Raw genomic sequence first — 16,363 nt, forward strand, 5'->3', positions numbered from 1 at the left:
TTTGGTTGAGGTCCTGGGGGCCTCGGGTGTGTTTCAGATGCTCAACGGATCATTTTTAGTTGTTAAAAAGTTGCAGAATTGCAGTTTCAGCTATTACAGATATTTACTCTTCGTGTTCGCGAAGAGTCAGTGTAGGTTAGTGAAATTTTAGCCTTCGCGTTCATGAGGAAGGTTCCGCGTTCGTGAAGGTCTGGATACTTATGAACCGCATTCGTGATTGGGCTTCGCGTTCGTGTAGGAGGAAAATTGGTCCAGTAGAATTTACTCATCGCGTTAGCGATGAGAGGAACGCGTTCGCGAAGGCTTGTTTGGGTAAATCTTGCGTTCGCAAGGGCCTTGTCGCGTTCACGTAAGAGGACTTTTGGTCAACGTCATTTTTGTGCTTCGCGAACACGATACCTTGACCGCGTTCGCGAAGAAGGAATTAAATGCCTAGGCAAAATGTTTTAAAAGGTTTATTTCGCGAATTTTAGCCTAGGTTCCTCCATTGTTAGGCGATTTTGAAGCTTTTTGAAGAGGGTTGAAGAGGGATTCAAGGGGAATCACTTGGAGGTAACATTTTTGACTTCATAACTCATTTTTATGTGATTAAGGACCTAATTAGCGGTGAAAAATTTGGAAAAAATGAGTAATTAGGGCTTGAGTTTAAAAGACCTTTAAATGAGGATTTGAGGGGTCATTTGGACTCCGATTTCAGTATTCTTGCTATGTATAGACTCGTGAGAGTACGAGGTTTCTGAAAATATAAATTCCACCCGATTCCGAGATGTGGGACCGAGGGAATTTTGGTCATTTTACCTAATTTCGCATATTTGCTTAGAATATAATTGTAGAATCAATTACTTGAAGTGTTATTTACATTATGAAATTAAATTGAATAAATTTGGGCCATTTGGAGTCGAGTACTCGTGGAAAGAGCGTGGTTTCGGATTAATTTTTGAGCCAGTTCGAGGTAAGTGGCTTGTCTAACCTTGTGTGGGGGACCTTCCCCTTATGATTAGTGTATTTGGTAATTGAAATGCCTTGTATGGGAGGTGACGAGTGCATACTTGTGCTAATTGTTGGAAATCCGGTTTTCTTAAAGTAATTACTAGTATGTTTCCTTTCCTGTTTCTATTACTTGCACTATTAAGCCTGTTGTTAGCTTAGGAAAGCATGTCTAAGCGACTTAATTGCTCTATTTGCTCAACCTATCTTACTTGACTTATGTGCAGCATGCTATGCTAGAATCACTTGTTGCCTTAATATGAAATTTTTGCCATTTCTGTATATTTTCCTGTTGCTGCTATGTATTTATTTTGGGACTACGGATGTGGGATTCCGGTAGCTCCCCCTTGTATGTTTATTATGGGACTACGAATGTGGGATTCCGGTAGATCCCTGTGCACAGTTGTATGGAACTACGGGAATGCACGTGGTAGATTCCCCTAGTACTGGATATTTATATTTGGGACTACGGAACGGGATTCCGGTAGATCCTCGCGCACTATGAGTTGGACTACGGGACGGGATCCTGGGAGATCCACTGGACATATACATATGGGACTACAGGACGGTATCCTGGGAGATTCCCGATTTGTTATTATTGGTGCTGAGCTGTATTTCATTTCCGTGTTTACCTTGTTTTTGTATAGTTGTTGTCTGTACATCCTGTGTTATTTTATTGCCGTACTTATTTATACTATTCTGTTCTATACTGTTGAATCTTTATATTCTATTTAACCTTAGTAGGGCCCTGACCTTCCTCATCACTACTCAACCGAGGTTAGGCTTGGCACTATTGAGTACCGCTGTGTTGTACTCATGCCTCTTCTGCGCATGTTTTTCATGTGCAGATCCAGGTACCGCTACTCAGGCCTGCCATCCTTGAGGGAGGTGACTGCTCTAGAGACTTCGAGGTGCATCTGCCGCGTCCGTAGATCGTGAAGTCCCTTTCTATTTTAGCTGTTAAACATTGCCCTTCTATATTTTTCTTTCTCGTTAGATATTCTAGAGGTAAACTGTTAGATATTCCAAAGGCTTGTGAATTGTGGGTTTTCGGGTCTTGGATTTATGTTTTGGGTTTGAGAGTTGAATATGGTGTATGCCGAGTGGCACATTTACACACTGTTATTACTATTTAAAGTTGTTTATTCTTCCGCAAATTTTGGTTTTTTCCCGCAATTTAGGCTTACCTAGTCATAGAGACTAGGTGCCGTCACGATGGTTCACGGAGGGCAAACCGGGGTCGTGATAAGTTGGTATCAGAGCTCTAGGTTCATAGGAGTCATGGATCACAAGCCGGTTTATTAGAGTCTCGTTGATCGGTACAGAGACGTCTATACTTATCTATGAGAGGCTATGTAACTGTTTGGAAAATTCCACTTCATTTGATTTCCTTGTCGTGTGATATTTTGACATCACAATTCTAAACTTTTGTCTTCTATTCTCTCATAGATGGTGAGGACACGTGTCATCCAAGATGATCAGGCACTCGCGCCCCCTACTGCAGCTGTCAGAGGCCGGGGCTGGGGTAGAGGTCGAGGACGCGCATGTGGTGCAACCAAAACACCTGCGCGAGTTGTCGTCGAGGTACCACCAGTAGTTCCAGCCGAAGTCCAGGCACCTAACACGCCTACTGCTACTACTACCCAGCTCTTCAGGAGACTCTAGCACAGTTCATGGGCATGTACACCACTCTGGCTCAGGTAGGGTTGCTTCCCCTTGTTACAGCTACATCTCAGGCCGGGGGAGGAGCACAGACTCCCGCCGCCCGCACTCCTGAGCAGCGAGTACATGTTGAGCAGGTCCCTGAGATTATTCCTGTACCACCTGCAGTGCCAGTTTAGCCCGAGGAGAGGGTAGCGTCTTCCGAGGATGAGCAGCTGAGGCTTGAGAGGTTCAAGAAGTACAAGCCTCCTGTATTCAGTGGTCTAGCATCAGAGGATGCTCTGGGATTTCTTGATGAGTGTTACCGCATTCTCCGTACTATGGGTATCTCAGGATCGAGCAGGGTTTCTTTCACTACCTTCCAGCTTTGAGGAGTCGCATATGAGTGGTGGCACTTAACCGAGGTTAGGCTTGGCACTTACTGAGTACCGTTGTGGTGTACTCATGCCTCTTCTGCGCATGTTTTTCATGTACAGATCCAGGTACCGCTACTCAGGCCTACCATCCTTGAGGGAGGCGACTGCTCTAGAGACTTCGAGGTACATCTGTCGCGTCCGTAGACCGAGAAGTCCCTTTCTATTCTCGCTGTTAAACATTGCCCTTCTGTATTTTTCTTTCTCGTTAGATATTCTGGAGTTAGACTATTAGATATTCTATAGGCTTGTGATTCGTGGGTTTTCATGTCTTGGATTTACGTTTTGATTTTGAGAGTTGAATATGGTGTATGCCGAGTGGCACATTTAAACACTATTATTAATTTATTACTGTTTAAAGTCATTTTTTCTTCCGCAAATTTTGGTTTTTCTTTCGCATTTAGGTTTACCTAGGTGTAGAGACTAGGTGTCGTCACGATGGTTTACGGAGGGCGAACCGGAGTCATGACAAAAGAATTTTGTACTATCAACGTATTTTAAATTGTTTTAGTAGGTTACACTCTTTAACTATTTTGCAATTTATTAAAATCACTTATTATGAACTATTACCTATGTAGTTGATTTTTTAGATAAATTGATAGCATTTTTTTTTATAAATTATCAGTTTACAAAAGGTAAATTATGTTGAGAGTAATATAACTTAAAGCAAGACCTGTACTTTGTATTATTTATGAGTTGGTTAGTTTGTTAAGTAAGTAGTTAGTGAAGAAGTTAATTAGTTGGTGACAGCTAAGTATAGATAGTATATATATTAGTCACGTGTACATCATTCTCTTTTTTGAGCTTCAATAAAATAGTTCCAAAATAGAGTCTTCCTCTTCTCTTCTCTCTCTATCTGTACATGTCATCTCCTTTGTTTCTCTCTCTCTTAATTCTTCATGGTATCAAAGCAAAGAGCTATGGATTGTAGCTCATAATCGATTCAATCTAACGTCTTCTTTGCATTCTCTGAATTTTCTTCTCAAATTCATTTTTTAGTACAATTTCTTTATCGGCGCCTTAATCTGCTCAACAATGGTGGTAAATGATTTGGAGTCAGGAAATACAGCTACTAAAGCTGATAATTCTCAAATCTCATCTGATGATGAATTTGAAAAGGGCGTTACAGTCGTTGCTACTCATCCTCTATATCTCGCTCCTGCAGATACCAGTGGGATTTCTCTCATCTCTTTTCAGCTCACCAGTACGGACAATTTCTCGTTGTGGTATCGATATATGAGAATTGCTTTGCTCAATTGGAACAAGCTCGGAATTGTGGATAGCAGATGGAAAAAGGAACGATTTCGTAAAAAATATTGGTGCCAATGGAAAAGGTGCAATTCAATTGTGCTTTCATGGTTAATGAATGCATTTGCTCCAAAACTAATCAGTGGAATTGCTTATGCCACCAATGCACATGCAATATGGATGGATTTACAAGAGCGATTTGATAAGGTAAATAACACTTGATGCTACAATTTGCACAAAAAAATTGCTACTCTCATTCAAGGTACCTCCTCTGTCTCTGCTTACTATTCCAAGCTTGAGGATCTTTAGGATGAAGCTGGCACTAGTGCCTAGTCCTGGTTGTCACTGTGTTAAGTCTAGGGATTTCATTGTACATTTGCGCAAACAGAAATTTTATCAATTTCTCATGGGCTTGAATGATTCCTATTCACAAGCACGCAACCAAATACTCATGATGAAGCCAGTACCCTCTGTAAATCAAGCTTATGTTATACTAGTTAGTGATGAAAGTCAAAGAGCTGTAGCAACCACCTCTGGCATTCTAGGTCCTCTACCTAATGTACATGATGGTCACTATGAATTTACAGCATTGTATAGTTCTAAACTAACTGGAGGTCAGAAATTTAGAAAGAATTATAACGTACAATGTAAGTTTTGTAAACTTAAAGAACATAGCAAAGAGAACTACTATAAGATCATTGGCTATCCACCTGATTATAAGCAAGAAGAAATGGGGAGCACCTACCACTCCCAGTAATGCTTATAGTGTGTTTTCTGAAACTAACAATGTTGTAAAAAATTCCACACCTCAAATGTGTGTGACTACAGGATGAATTCCAAGAGCATCTCACATGTACACTATAGAGGGAAATACTACAGGAAATGCTGCAACTTCATATGCATTAATGAATCAGGAACTTCCATAGGCTCCATTGACTCTTACTAGGGATCAGTATGATCAAATATTTCAGTTTCTCAACAGGAATCCTGCTCTTCATCTGTTGCCAATGATGCAGGTATAAGTACTTCTTAGCTACCGATAATATTTAAGAGTGGATTATTGATACAGGTGCTACTGATCATATGGTCTTTCACCTTAGCCTGTTAACCTCATTTAATACAGTTGTTCCTCCTTACTCTAAGAAGGTATTCTTACCTAATGGTGATGTTTCATATGTTAAGCATATTGGTACTATTGTTATTTCAAACAAGAGTGTTATCAAAAATGTGCTTCATATACCACAGTTCAAGTTTAACTTGATGCATATATCAAAGGTAACCAAAGAGTTGCAGTGTTTGGTTGCCTTTTATCCTGATTTTTGCATATTTTAGGATCTCTTCAATGGGAGGGTGAAGGCAATTGGTAGAGAAGATAAAGGTCTCTACATATTACCCTCTTGGAGATCATTAACTGTTAATAAGCACACTATAGAAGCATTACTATCAGCCACACAGAATAAGGATATGTTCACTAAGAGAACACCTACAAATGTGGATCTCAAACTATGGCACAAAAGACTTGGTCATGTGCCTCCTTAGTTCTAAACAAACTATTTTCAATAAAGCATGAGAGCTGTATTTCTGTTGTAAAAGGTTGTTCTGTTTGTTCATATGCTCGACTGACTAGACTACATTTTCCCAGTAGTACAAATAAAAGTGCAGCTTCCTTTGACTTACTACATTTGGATGTATGGGGACCCTATAACACTACAACTATTGATGGTAATAGATGTTTCATAACTGTAGTGGATGACTACTATAGAATGACTTAGATTTTCCTTTTAAAACTCAAGTCAGATGTGTGTGTTGTCTTACATGATTTCCTGATGTATGTGAAAACTCAGTTTGACAAACAAGTTAAGTGTGTTAGGACTGATAATGGAGCTGAATTTGTTAATTCTGTTTGTAATGCTTTGTTCAAGAATCTTGGAATTATCCATCAAAGAACTTGTGTTTATACTCCTCAGCAAAACGAAGTTGCTGAGAGAAAATATAGGCATATTCTAAAAGTGTGCATAGCTCTAAGGTTTCAAGGTTTCATTCCTTTAAAGTTTTGGGGGCACTGTGTATTGGCAGTTGTTTATCTCATAAATAGGATGCCCTCCTTACAGTTAGGTCACATGTCTCATTATGAGTTATTATACAGGAAGAAGCCTATGTTTGGACACCTTAGGGTCCTAGGTTGTCTGTGTTATGCCAAGATTGTAAATGAGATCGATAAGCTCCATCCAAAAGCTATCATTGCTGTCCACATGGGCTACTCTTCTTCGCAGAAGGCATACATTCTTCTTAACTTGTCAACTAACTCCTTTTTTTAACAGAGATGTAATATCCAAGGAGGATATTTTTCCATTTCAACAGTTCTCCTCTCATAAATAGTCTGTGTTTCCTGATACATCTTCCTCTGTTTTACCACATACTACTGAGCAATGGTATTACCAAGATGCTTTATCAGGATCTAAATAGTTTTATGAAATACAACCTCTTCCTCTCTTAGCAGTACTGACTCAAATGCAAGTTCATTACCAGTTGCTGCACCACCAGGTGTTGAGGTCTCTCAAGTTGGTTCTCCTGCCCTTAGGAGATCATCCAGAGACAAGCATCCACCATTATGGATGAAGGACTTTATTTCTCTTCATGCTAATCAACACACTCCTTATGGCCTAACAACCTATCTGTCCTATGATCACCTGTCTTCTCACTATCATGCTTTTATTGCCTCTTTCTCTTCTAAGGATTAGCCTGCCTCTTATGCTGAAGCAGTCAAGAACCCCAAATGGGTGGGTACTATAAAGTCTGAAAACGATACTCTAGAGGATAATCATACATGGGCTGTTGTGACCTTACATACTGGCAGAAAATCCATTGGATACAAATGGGTGTACAGGATAAAGTACAAAGCATTTGGTGAAATTGACAGGTTCAAAGCCAGGCTAGTTGCCGAAGACTATAGTCAAAGAGAAGGCATTAACTATCAGGAGACTTTCTCTTCTATTGTCAAGATGGTTACAGTCAGAACAATTCTTTCCATTGATGTTGTGCAATACTGGCACATTCATCAAATGGATGTGTCAAATGCTTTTCTCCAAGGTGATCTTCATGATGAGATCTACATGAACCTGCCTCAGGACTTTGTGAGTCAGGGGGAGCAGCAGGTATGCAGACTCATCAAATCCCTTTATGGTCTCAAGCAGGCTCCTAGAATGGAAGAATGCAAAGCTTTCATAGGCTGTGTTACAGTTTGGTTTCACTCAGAGTCAACATGATCATTCTCTATTCATAAAAGGATCAGGAGGTGACCTAGTACTCATCCTAGTCTATGTTGATGATATAATAATTACTGGCAGCAATCTAGCAGTAATTAAAGAATCCAAATCTGCTTTGCAGCAGGCCTTCAAAATGAAGGATCTAGGAGAATTAAGATACTTCTTAAGGATTAAATTTTCTAGGTCCAAGCAAGGAATCTTAATGCACCAGAGATACTACACTCTAGAACTTATCTCTGAGCTAGGACTGGGAGCAGCAAAGCCAGCATCTACACCACTTGAAACCAATGTAAGGCTTACTATAAAAGAGTTTGATGATCACCTGGCTAGTCCAAGCTAGAGGGAGGATGAGTTACTGTCTAATGCAAGCCCTTATCAGACGCTTATAGGCAAGCTACTCTACTTAACCATAACAAGACCAGACATTGCATTCAGTATGCAAACCTTAAGTCAATTCATGTATCAACCAAAGAAATCACATCTTGAAGTTGCCCTAAGAGTGGTCAAGTATGTGAAAAATCAGCCTGGACAAGGATTACTTCTATCAAGTAAAGATGACAAAAGGATCACAGCCTACTGTCATGCTGACTGGGCAGCTTGTCCACATTCTCGCAAATCTATAACAGGTTTTCTTGTCAGGTTTGGTGATTCACTAATATTTTGGAAGTCCAGGAAACAAAGCACCATATCTAGAAGCTCAGCTAAGTTAGAATATAGGAGCCTAGCCTCTACAACTGCTAAGTTAACATAGATTTTGGGGATATTCAAAGAAGTTGGAATAGAGGTGCAACTCCCAGTTGAGGTTCACATTGACAGCAAAGCAGAAATGCAATCCAGTGTTTCATGAGAGAACCAAATATATAGAGATTGACTGTCACTTTGTAAGAGAAAAAATATAAAAGGGGCTGATAAGAGCTGAGTACATTCCCACCAAAGAGCAACCAGTAGATTTGCTAACCAAAGGGCTCAGCAGAGTTCAACACGAATATCTTTGTTCCAGCTAGGAATGCTTAATGTGTTTGCACCACCTAACTTGAGGGGGAGTGTTGAGAGTAATAGATCTAGAACTTAAAGCAAGAGCCGTACTTTGTATTATTTATGAGTTGGTTAGTTTGTTAAGTAAGTAGTTAGCGGAGAAATTAATTAATTGATGACAACTAAGCATAGATAGTGTATATATTAATCACGTGTACTTCATTCTCTTTTTTGAGCTAAACAATTCCAAAATAGAGTCTTCCTCTTCTCTTCTCTCTAACTCTGCATGTCATCTCCTTCGTTTTTCTCTCTCATAATTCTTCAAATTAGAATTAATATATTCAAGATTAGAGCTCTCAAATGAGTAGAATTTTAATAGAATATCATGCAGTCTTTTTCTGTAATTAAAAAGAAATTATCCATACATCTTTCTTAACACATAGAGAGAAATACACGTATATGTCACCCATTTCTTGTAGTGGAAACAATGTTTGCTTAAGATGAAATAATTCTTTTTTTAGTAATCATAAAAATAAAAGAATTAGCTTATTTACTTGGCAATGGCAATTGACTACGTAACCGGCCACCATTAATAATTTGCAGTCCTCGTGTTTTACAACCAAAAAAAAAAATTTAACTCCAGTTTAGTTTAGCTGTTGAACTAACGTAGTTAAGCCGCATGAATATATATATATATATATATATATATATATATATATATAGTCTCCTTCCTTTCTTTCTTCTGTTACATTTATTAAGTGACTTGTTTGTATTAGACGACGATTTTGAATAATCAGATTGTTGATCAGTCACTTTTTGATGAACGGAAGCATTTATATAAACAAAAATGTCTTAAATGGGTCCTTAGTTCAAGCAATTAATTAAAACCCCGTGTATAAATTTATCTTTCTCTTTTTCATAAATTGAATTAAAAGTCGACCGAATATGATGAAAATGGTTCGAAGTTATAATTTCTTCTATGCTCCACTTATCGCTTTATATGTCTTACAATTTGAGAAAAAAGGAGAAAGAAGTCATACAGTAGTAGTGTTTAACTCTTTATGCAGTTTGAGCGAAGACGGGATTATTTGGTGCTAATTAATGAATAACTGATTACAACTAATAATGAATGGTAATATTGGTGTGTTTAAATATTTATAGTGGTTGGTAAATTAATTTGTTTTAACAATAGCTCATAAATTTTCATAAATTATCAACTTTTCCGGTTTTGACTTGATAGTTTAGCTGACAATTACTAATGATGTAATTGAAGTGGACAAGAGCCTTGGATAAGTTAATCCAAGAGTTTGTCCTTCTCACCAACATTGTAATTATGGCTATATTAAACATATCTCATGGCTTATGACGCTAAGTCTTAACCTACATTTAACGTTTAATTTTCAGTCAGTGGAGGACATTTATCTATATATGCATGTTCTACTTCTAATAAATTCTCACCCAAATTTCTTTCTATCGGTCCAAGTTTTAATGATCAGAGACTTGTATTCATAGTGGGAGGTAGCATATATTTAATGAAATAGTAAAAGTGTGCATAAATTGACCCGAACACTAATGTCATTAAAAAAACCTCAGCTAATTATGGATTTGAACCCTTGATTTTAATAATCCACTGATCTTTGAAGTTCTCAACAAACTAGGGGTTGACTATCATTTTCTTTTTTTACATGAACATCTTCCCATTTCCCAATTTTATTGGTTTTGAAGTTCTCAACCTAGTGTGAAGTGTCAATCTTGCTTGAAGCCTTGAATTGGATAAACAAAATTATCTCTAGATATCGTTTCCTCAAGCAACATGAAATCTATTCATGTTAAAGGGGAGACAAAAGCAGCAGTCACTTTTATGTTTTTTCTTTCCTTTTTGGTTTCTTCACAGTTTGTTAAAAACAAGCCATATATCATTTCATCTTTAACGGGAGGTTTTCGTTTCAAATCTTGAGAATAAATAAAAATTTGGTAGAGATTCTTCTCCGTTAGTAGACTTTACGGGGCGCAAATTCAATGTTAACCAGATATCCAAACAAATAAAGTCATTACTGCTGACCACAAAATTGTGTCTCTACACAATATAACCGTACGAATTCTTTTCTATTTTCATATAAGTGGAGGCCACATGTCAGTATATATAAGCTAAATTCAGCTAAAAAATAATCTAATTGTAGGCAGCTTGTACTCATATTCCTGTAGTACTAGTATTATATATTGGTCGTTACTACTACTAGTTTATATAATTTCTAAAAATAAAGCTAAAGTAACAAGTCATGAATCATGAGACACCCCACTTCACCAACCGAGCCGTTGGAAATGCACATCATTTGTCGACTACTTATCAGTTTGATTAAACTTTTGATTGCTTACCTCATGTTTTAATTGTAACTATTACTTGAATGATCATTTTCCTGCAAAACGCAAGGTTCTCGTTGTTTGCTTCTTTTTTTCGTTTTTTTTTTTCTCTTTTGGGGTTTGCTTTTCTTTTCAAATAAAAGGCTCTTTAGTTTCTTATAGTAGTAGGGTACGGATGAATATTTTATGAATAATAAAGCAACCCTTGCTTTTTATCATTAGCTCTTGCTTAAAATTGAAGACAAGTTTCAATTATAGTGGTAGCGGTGTGGCCTTATGAGCGATATCGCACAAAAGGATCTTTTTCTAAGTGTTTCTTTTCCATTCTCTTTTACTTAGTTTTATCAGATGAATAGTTGTCAATCTATCAATCAGATTCATGAAAAAAAAAAGTATATCAGCTTTATAATCTTGCTAATAGCAAATATACCTCCATCTCATTTTATGTGACATTATTTGATAATGCATAGAGGCTAAAAAATAAAATTTTAGTCTAAAACACATTATATATTTGTGAGGCTATAAAATCGTGCCATTAAGGATCTAAGTTATAAGAAAAAAAGTGCACTTTTGAACTATGTGATTAAAACGCTATAAATATTTGTGTTGCTATAAACTTATGTATTTAATAGTCAATTAAAAAATTAAATTTAAATTAAATTATTTTTAAATATAAAAATATGCTATTCTTTTTTAGAACACACTGTATATGCCACATACAATAGGACAAAAGGTAACTTCTTGTTTTGCTCAAACTATGGCAGTACCTAACAAGTACTAAGAGCTCGTTTGGTCAAGCTGTCAAAAACTAATTATCTTAAAAAGCATTTTTGTTTAAAAGTATTTTTCGAAGAGGTACTTTTATAGATTAATAGTTTGTGTTTGGCTAATTCGTCTCAGAAGTATCTTTTGCGATATTTGATAAATAAATTGTGTTTGATCAATCTTTCCAAAAAATACTTTTGATAGTCAAATTACGATAAATGACAATAAATGCTTAGTTTACAATTAACATTATTTTTTTTTAAAAAAAAAAGAAAGTTTCAAATATTTATTATAAAAGAATTTAATTGTTTTTATTTACTTTAATATATTAAAAATTTTAATCAATATAAAATATAAGTATGTAAAAGAAATTAATATTGATAGGAACATATGTGCTTACCAAAACTACATGTATGAATAACACATTCAATTATGAGAAAATAACAAACTAAGTAGTATTGTATTATCTCAACTATATTATATGGATGCACGCCAAATAAAATATAAATAAAACTATAAACTGGAGATCATATAATACTGGTACACTATAAAAGGAAAAAAAAATCATACCTTATAAAGAGTATTCAAATTTGATGATTAGCCTTGTTATTCAAAAAGAAATAGGAGATGAAGAAAAGAAAAATGACGAAAGAGAGAAAAAATTTATTTATAGCATAGAGATTATTCCAAGTAGGCATAAAAAAAGAAGAATAAAAATACGGTAAAAATAAAAAAGAGAAGAAAGGGATAGTAGAGATAAAAAAAAGTAAAGGTTACATTAATAAGGAATAATTTAAGAAATATATTTTTATGGTAAGGATATTTTTGTGTTGAAAAAATTAATTTTTTGTTTCTACTTCTTCCTAAAAATAGAAAAATTATTTCTGATGCTGCTCAAAAGCACCTTTTTGTTTTGAACAAACACCTTATATTTCCAAATAAATAATTTTTTAATGAAAATTGGCTTTTAACATCTTAGAAGCTTGACCAAACAGGTCGTAAGTTGTTTTGAGCATGCCGACAGGCGACACTCTTGGAAAACAATCAAACATGTTTGAAGCACTAAATTTAGACGATTAAGGCGCAAACCAAGGTCCAACGTCAAACCTTTAGTATAGTCTGCTACACTTTAGGGTTTAGACAGCCTTGATTTTTGCAAGCATCGCTATTGCATCCTTCATACGCTAATTGCCTTATCTGTCTTTTGATGTATTTATTAAGAAAGACACGTAATAGTTTTAATTATAAGAATATTTATTATTTAAATTACTATTTATTTCTCCTAAACGTCCCGCTTGATTAATATTTTACAATTGGAACAGTAATTATAAATTCAGAAGAAATATAAATAACCTCTTATTTTTAAAACGTTAAATTCTTTGAAATAAATTTAATTTATAAAAATCTTTATATTTGAAACTGGACGGAGCGCGCTTAAGTGTCATCCTTTCTGGAGTACAACTGAAGGATTAATTAATAGCTAAAACAATAGCATTGTTATTCACAGAACGGATCACAAAATTTGTATAAAGAATGCTACTAGTTGGTAAAAATTTACTTGCATTTGATGTGTTCACCAATTCTATGAACACATAATATATGTCTTCACATACAATTTTATTACTAAATCATAATTAATAAATATTTATTCTCACCTTAATATATAACTTAATCAAAGTAAATTAGGATGATTTGATATAAACACGGGTATGGTTTTTACCCCACTAGTGCTAGGAGTCCAAAATCTAAATAATGAGTTTTGAGACTCAAAATACCTTTATACAGTTAAAAAAAAGTTATCTTTCTAACTAAAATGCAGTATTATACTGCGTTTTAGTTTAACGGAATTGTAGCCGTTAAAGGAAAGCGCAGTATAATACTTCATTTTAGTAAAACGCAGTATTATACTGCATTTTCCTTCTTCAATTTAAAATCCCCCTTTCTTCCCCACCCAAGATAGAACAACCCCTCCCCCATTAAAATACTCCAGCAGCGCCCCCCCCCTCCCCCCTTTAAAAAAAAACTCGAGTGGACCCCATCCGTCACACAAAAAGTGAAGATTTTAGGTCCCGCATACAACTCAAGCCTTCGATTATTGTGGTTTTCTTGTTTCGGGCTCAAAATTTCAAATTTCCGACATTCTAAAAACATAAATCGATCGAGATATTCCGATTTAGTTTATGTCGAAACTCGTATAATTATGCATATTTGTTTTCTTGAATGTGTTTTCACGTTGTTTTGTATTTTGTTTGCGATTAAATTTGTATGTTATTTTTATTTGGATTAAATTATTAATGTTTAAAAAAATAGTTAGAAGTTGAGAAATAATTTTTATTGGTAATAAAAATGTTCATAAATTTCTTTTACTATTTTATATGTAATTTCGTGAATGTTATGTTAATATGTTTGTTGTTTTTATTTAGTTTAGATTATTTATTTGGTTAAAGAATAGTGCATTTTTAGCGTAGTAAAATATAGAGCCTTTTAGCATAGTAAAATATAGAGCCTTTTAGAGTAGAATTCTGTAGTTTAAGTATCTACTAACTACAAACTCTATCCAATTACACTTTACAAAAATTAATTATTTAATTTATAAAACAAACACACAGAACTAACAAATTAGTATATGGTGTCGAATTAAATATCTAGCCTGCAACCCATAGATATATAGTTTGTCCAATTAAAAATTAATTATTTAATTTATAAAACTAATAAAATTGTAAAAATATTGAAATTGATACACATAAGAATTCAGGATAGCTAGGTGCTACTGGGCCTCAAATATCGAGTCTGGAACCCACAGATATATACTCTGTCTAGTTATATAATTAAATATTAATTATTATAACACAAACAAAATTGTAGAAATATTGAAATTGATACACATAAGAATTCAGGATAGCTAGGTGCTACTGGGCCTCAAATATCGAGCCTAAAACCCATAGATATATACTCTGTCCAATTAAATAATTAAATATTAATTATTATAACACAAACAAAATTGTAAAAATATTAAAATTGACACACATAAGAATTCAGGATAATTTGCTGCTACTAGGCCCTGAAACTCATAGATATATACTTTGTCTAATTAAATAATTAAATATTAATTATTATAACACAAACAAAATTCTAAAAATATTGAAATTAACAGACACAAGAATTCAGGATAGCTTGGTACTACTGGGCCTCAAATATCGAGCCTGGAACCCATAGATATATACTCTGTCCCGTTAAATAATTTAATATTAATTATTACAACACAAACAAAATTCTAAAAATATTGAAATTGACACACATAAGAATTCAGGATAGCTAGGTTGAGTTTTGGCTCATCTCCGACAGTTGATGCGGATCTATCACAGGCGCAGGTATGTTTGTATTACTGTTAAATTTTAATTTATTTATTTTCCTTAATGATTTGTCATAAATTAATTTTTAATTTTCTTATTAAGGCTTCGTCCCAGCCCATCATGGAGCCCACTGTATGCGATGATGAGGACACCATAGATGCTTATACACAGGAACCCGACGAGACCATGGTGAGAAAATGTTTTTGACTTAACACGTACATTACTAATATACATATTCATATGCTAAGCTTAGTAATTGTTTTGTAGGTTGCTGACAGACCGACGACCCCTTCTACTGATCCTGCCGCCTGTACTGACGATCGTGCTGCTGCACATCCTCACATAAAGAGACGACGTGATAAGGATGATCCTGATAGTGTACCTGGGCGACAGGGGATGCGCTTCAGGCCAGCGGCTGCATTGAAGCACACAGGCTGTGGGACTCATTGATTTTTTTTTTTTTTTGCATTTTGTGTAAATACTACGTTATGTAAATAATTGCAAGAATTTTATTTTAACAATAATTTTATTTTAACACAATTTGAACAACAAATTTATTTTAACAGTACAACACAAAGATAAACATAGCAACACCTAACATAACATAAATTCAATACAACTAATGAAAACATATGACAAGGGAAACATAAAGATATACTACTACGCTCAACACATACATGTCATTGTTTAGTCACGACCGCCTAGTATTCTCTGCTCCAACCACTTGAGTTGGTCTTCCAGCTTATTTTTTTCTTCTTTCACCTCCTTGAGTTTCGCCTTCAACTCCGCAACTTCTTGTTTGGATTGTCGCTCTTTTTCCCACTGCTTCAGACACAAACTATGAAGAGAATATAACTTGTCTTTGTAGTATTCCTGCTCACAGGGTTCATCAATCCATACCTCAAAATTGCAAACATGTTCGTCGGGTTGCCTATAAAACTTGTTCATACACACCCAGTAGCGGCGTCTAGCTTCTTCCCAAAAATCGTGCATCATGCATTTTTTGCCGCACTCGCACCTTGGGACATAAAGGGGTTGTTGAGACATTTGTTAAAGCGTAAAGAGAAACCTTGCTTTTATGAAAATATTTGCTATTGGTTATTGTTAAGCGCAGAAAATAACTAGAATGCGCCCGTTATTTATATGTAAGATTTCACACAAAACGTAGTATTATACCGCGCTATAGATATTAAATTTTTCTGAAAGGAAACAGCTTTTGCGTAAGTGGTTCAGCTTTTTTCAGACCGACAAGACAACACACAAAACATAGTATTATACCGCGCTATATATATTAAATTTTTCTAAAATGAAATAACTTTTGCGCAGTCGGTTC

General features: G+C 35.3%; 1 protein-coding gene across 1 annotated transcript; it reads left to right on the forward strand.

Annotated features, from left to right (window-relative positions):
• The first annotated feature begins 4,097 nt into the window (after positions 1-4,097).
• On the forward strand, positions 4,098-7,916 carry LOC142175187 (uncharacterized). The gene is made up of 9 exons (XM_075241766.1): positions 4,098-4,517; positions 4,573-4,957; positions 5,282-5,326; positions 5,434-5,585; positions 5,643-5,837; positions 6,155-6,336; positions 6,457-6,586; positions 7,052-7,465; positions 7,566-7,916. The coding sequence occupies exons 1-9, from the start codon at positions 4,098-4,100 to the stop codon at positions 7,914-7,916; spliced, it is 2,274 nt and encodes a 757-aa protein (XP_075097867.1).
• The last annotated feature ends 8,447 nt before the right edge of the window (positions 7,917-16,363 follow it).

This window comes from Nicotiana tabacum, chromosome 21 (genome assembly GCF_000715075.1).
Source record: "Nicotiana tabacum cultivar K326 chromosome 21, ASM71507v2, whole genome shotgun sequence".
Taxonomy (NCBI): domain Eukaryota; kingdom Viridiplantae; phylum Streptophyta; class Magnoliopsida; order Solanales; family Solanaceae; genus Nicotiana; species Nicotiana tabacum.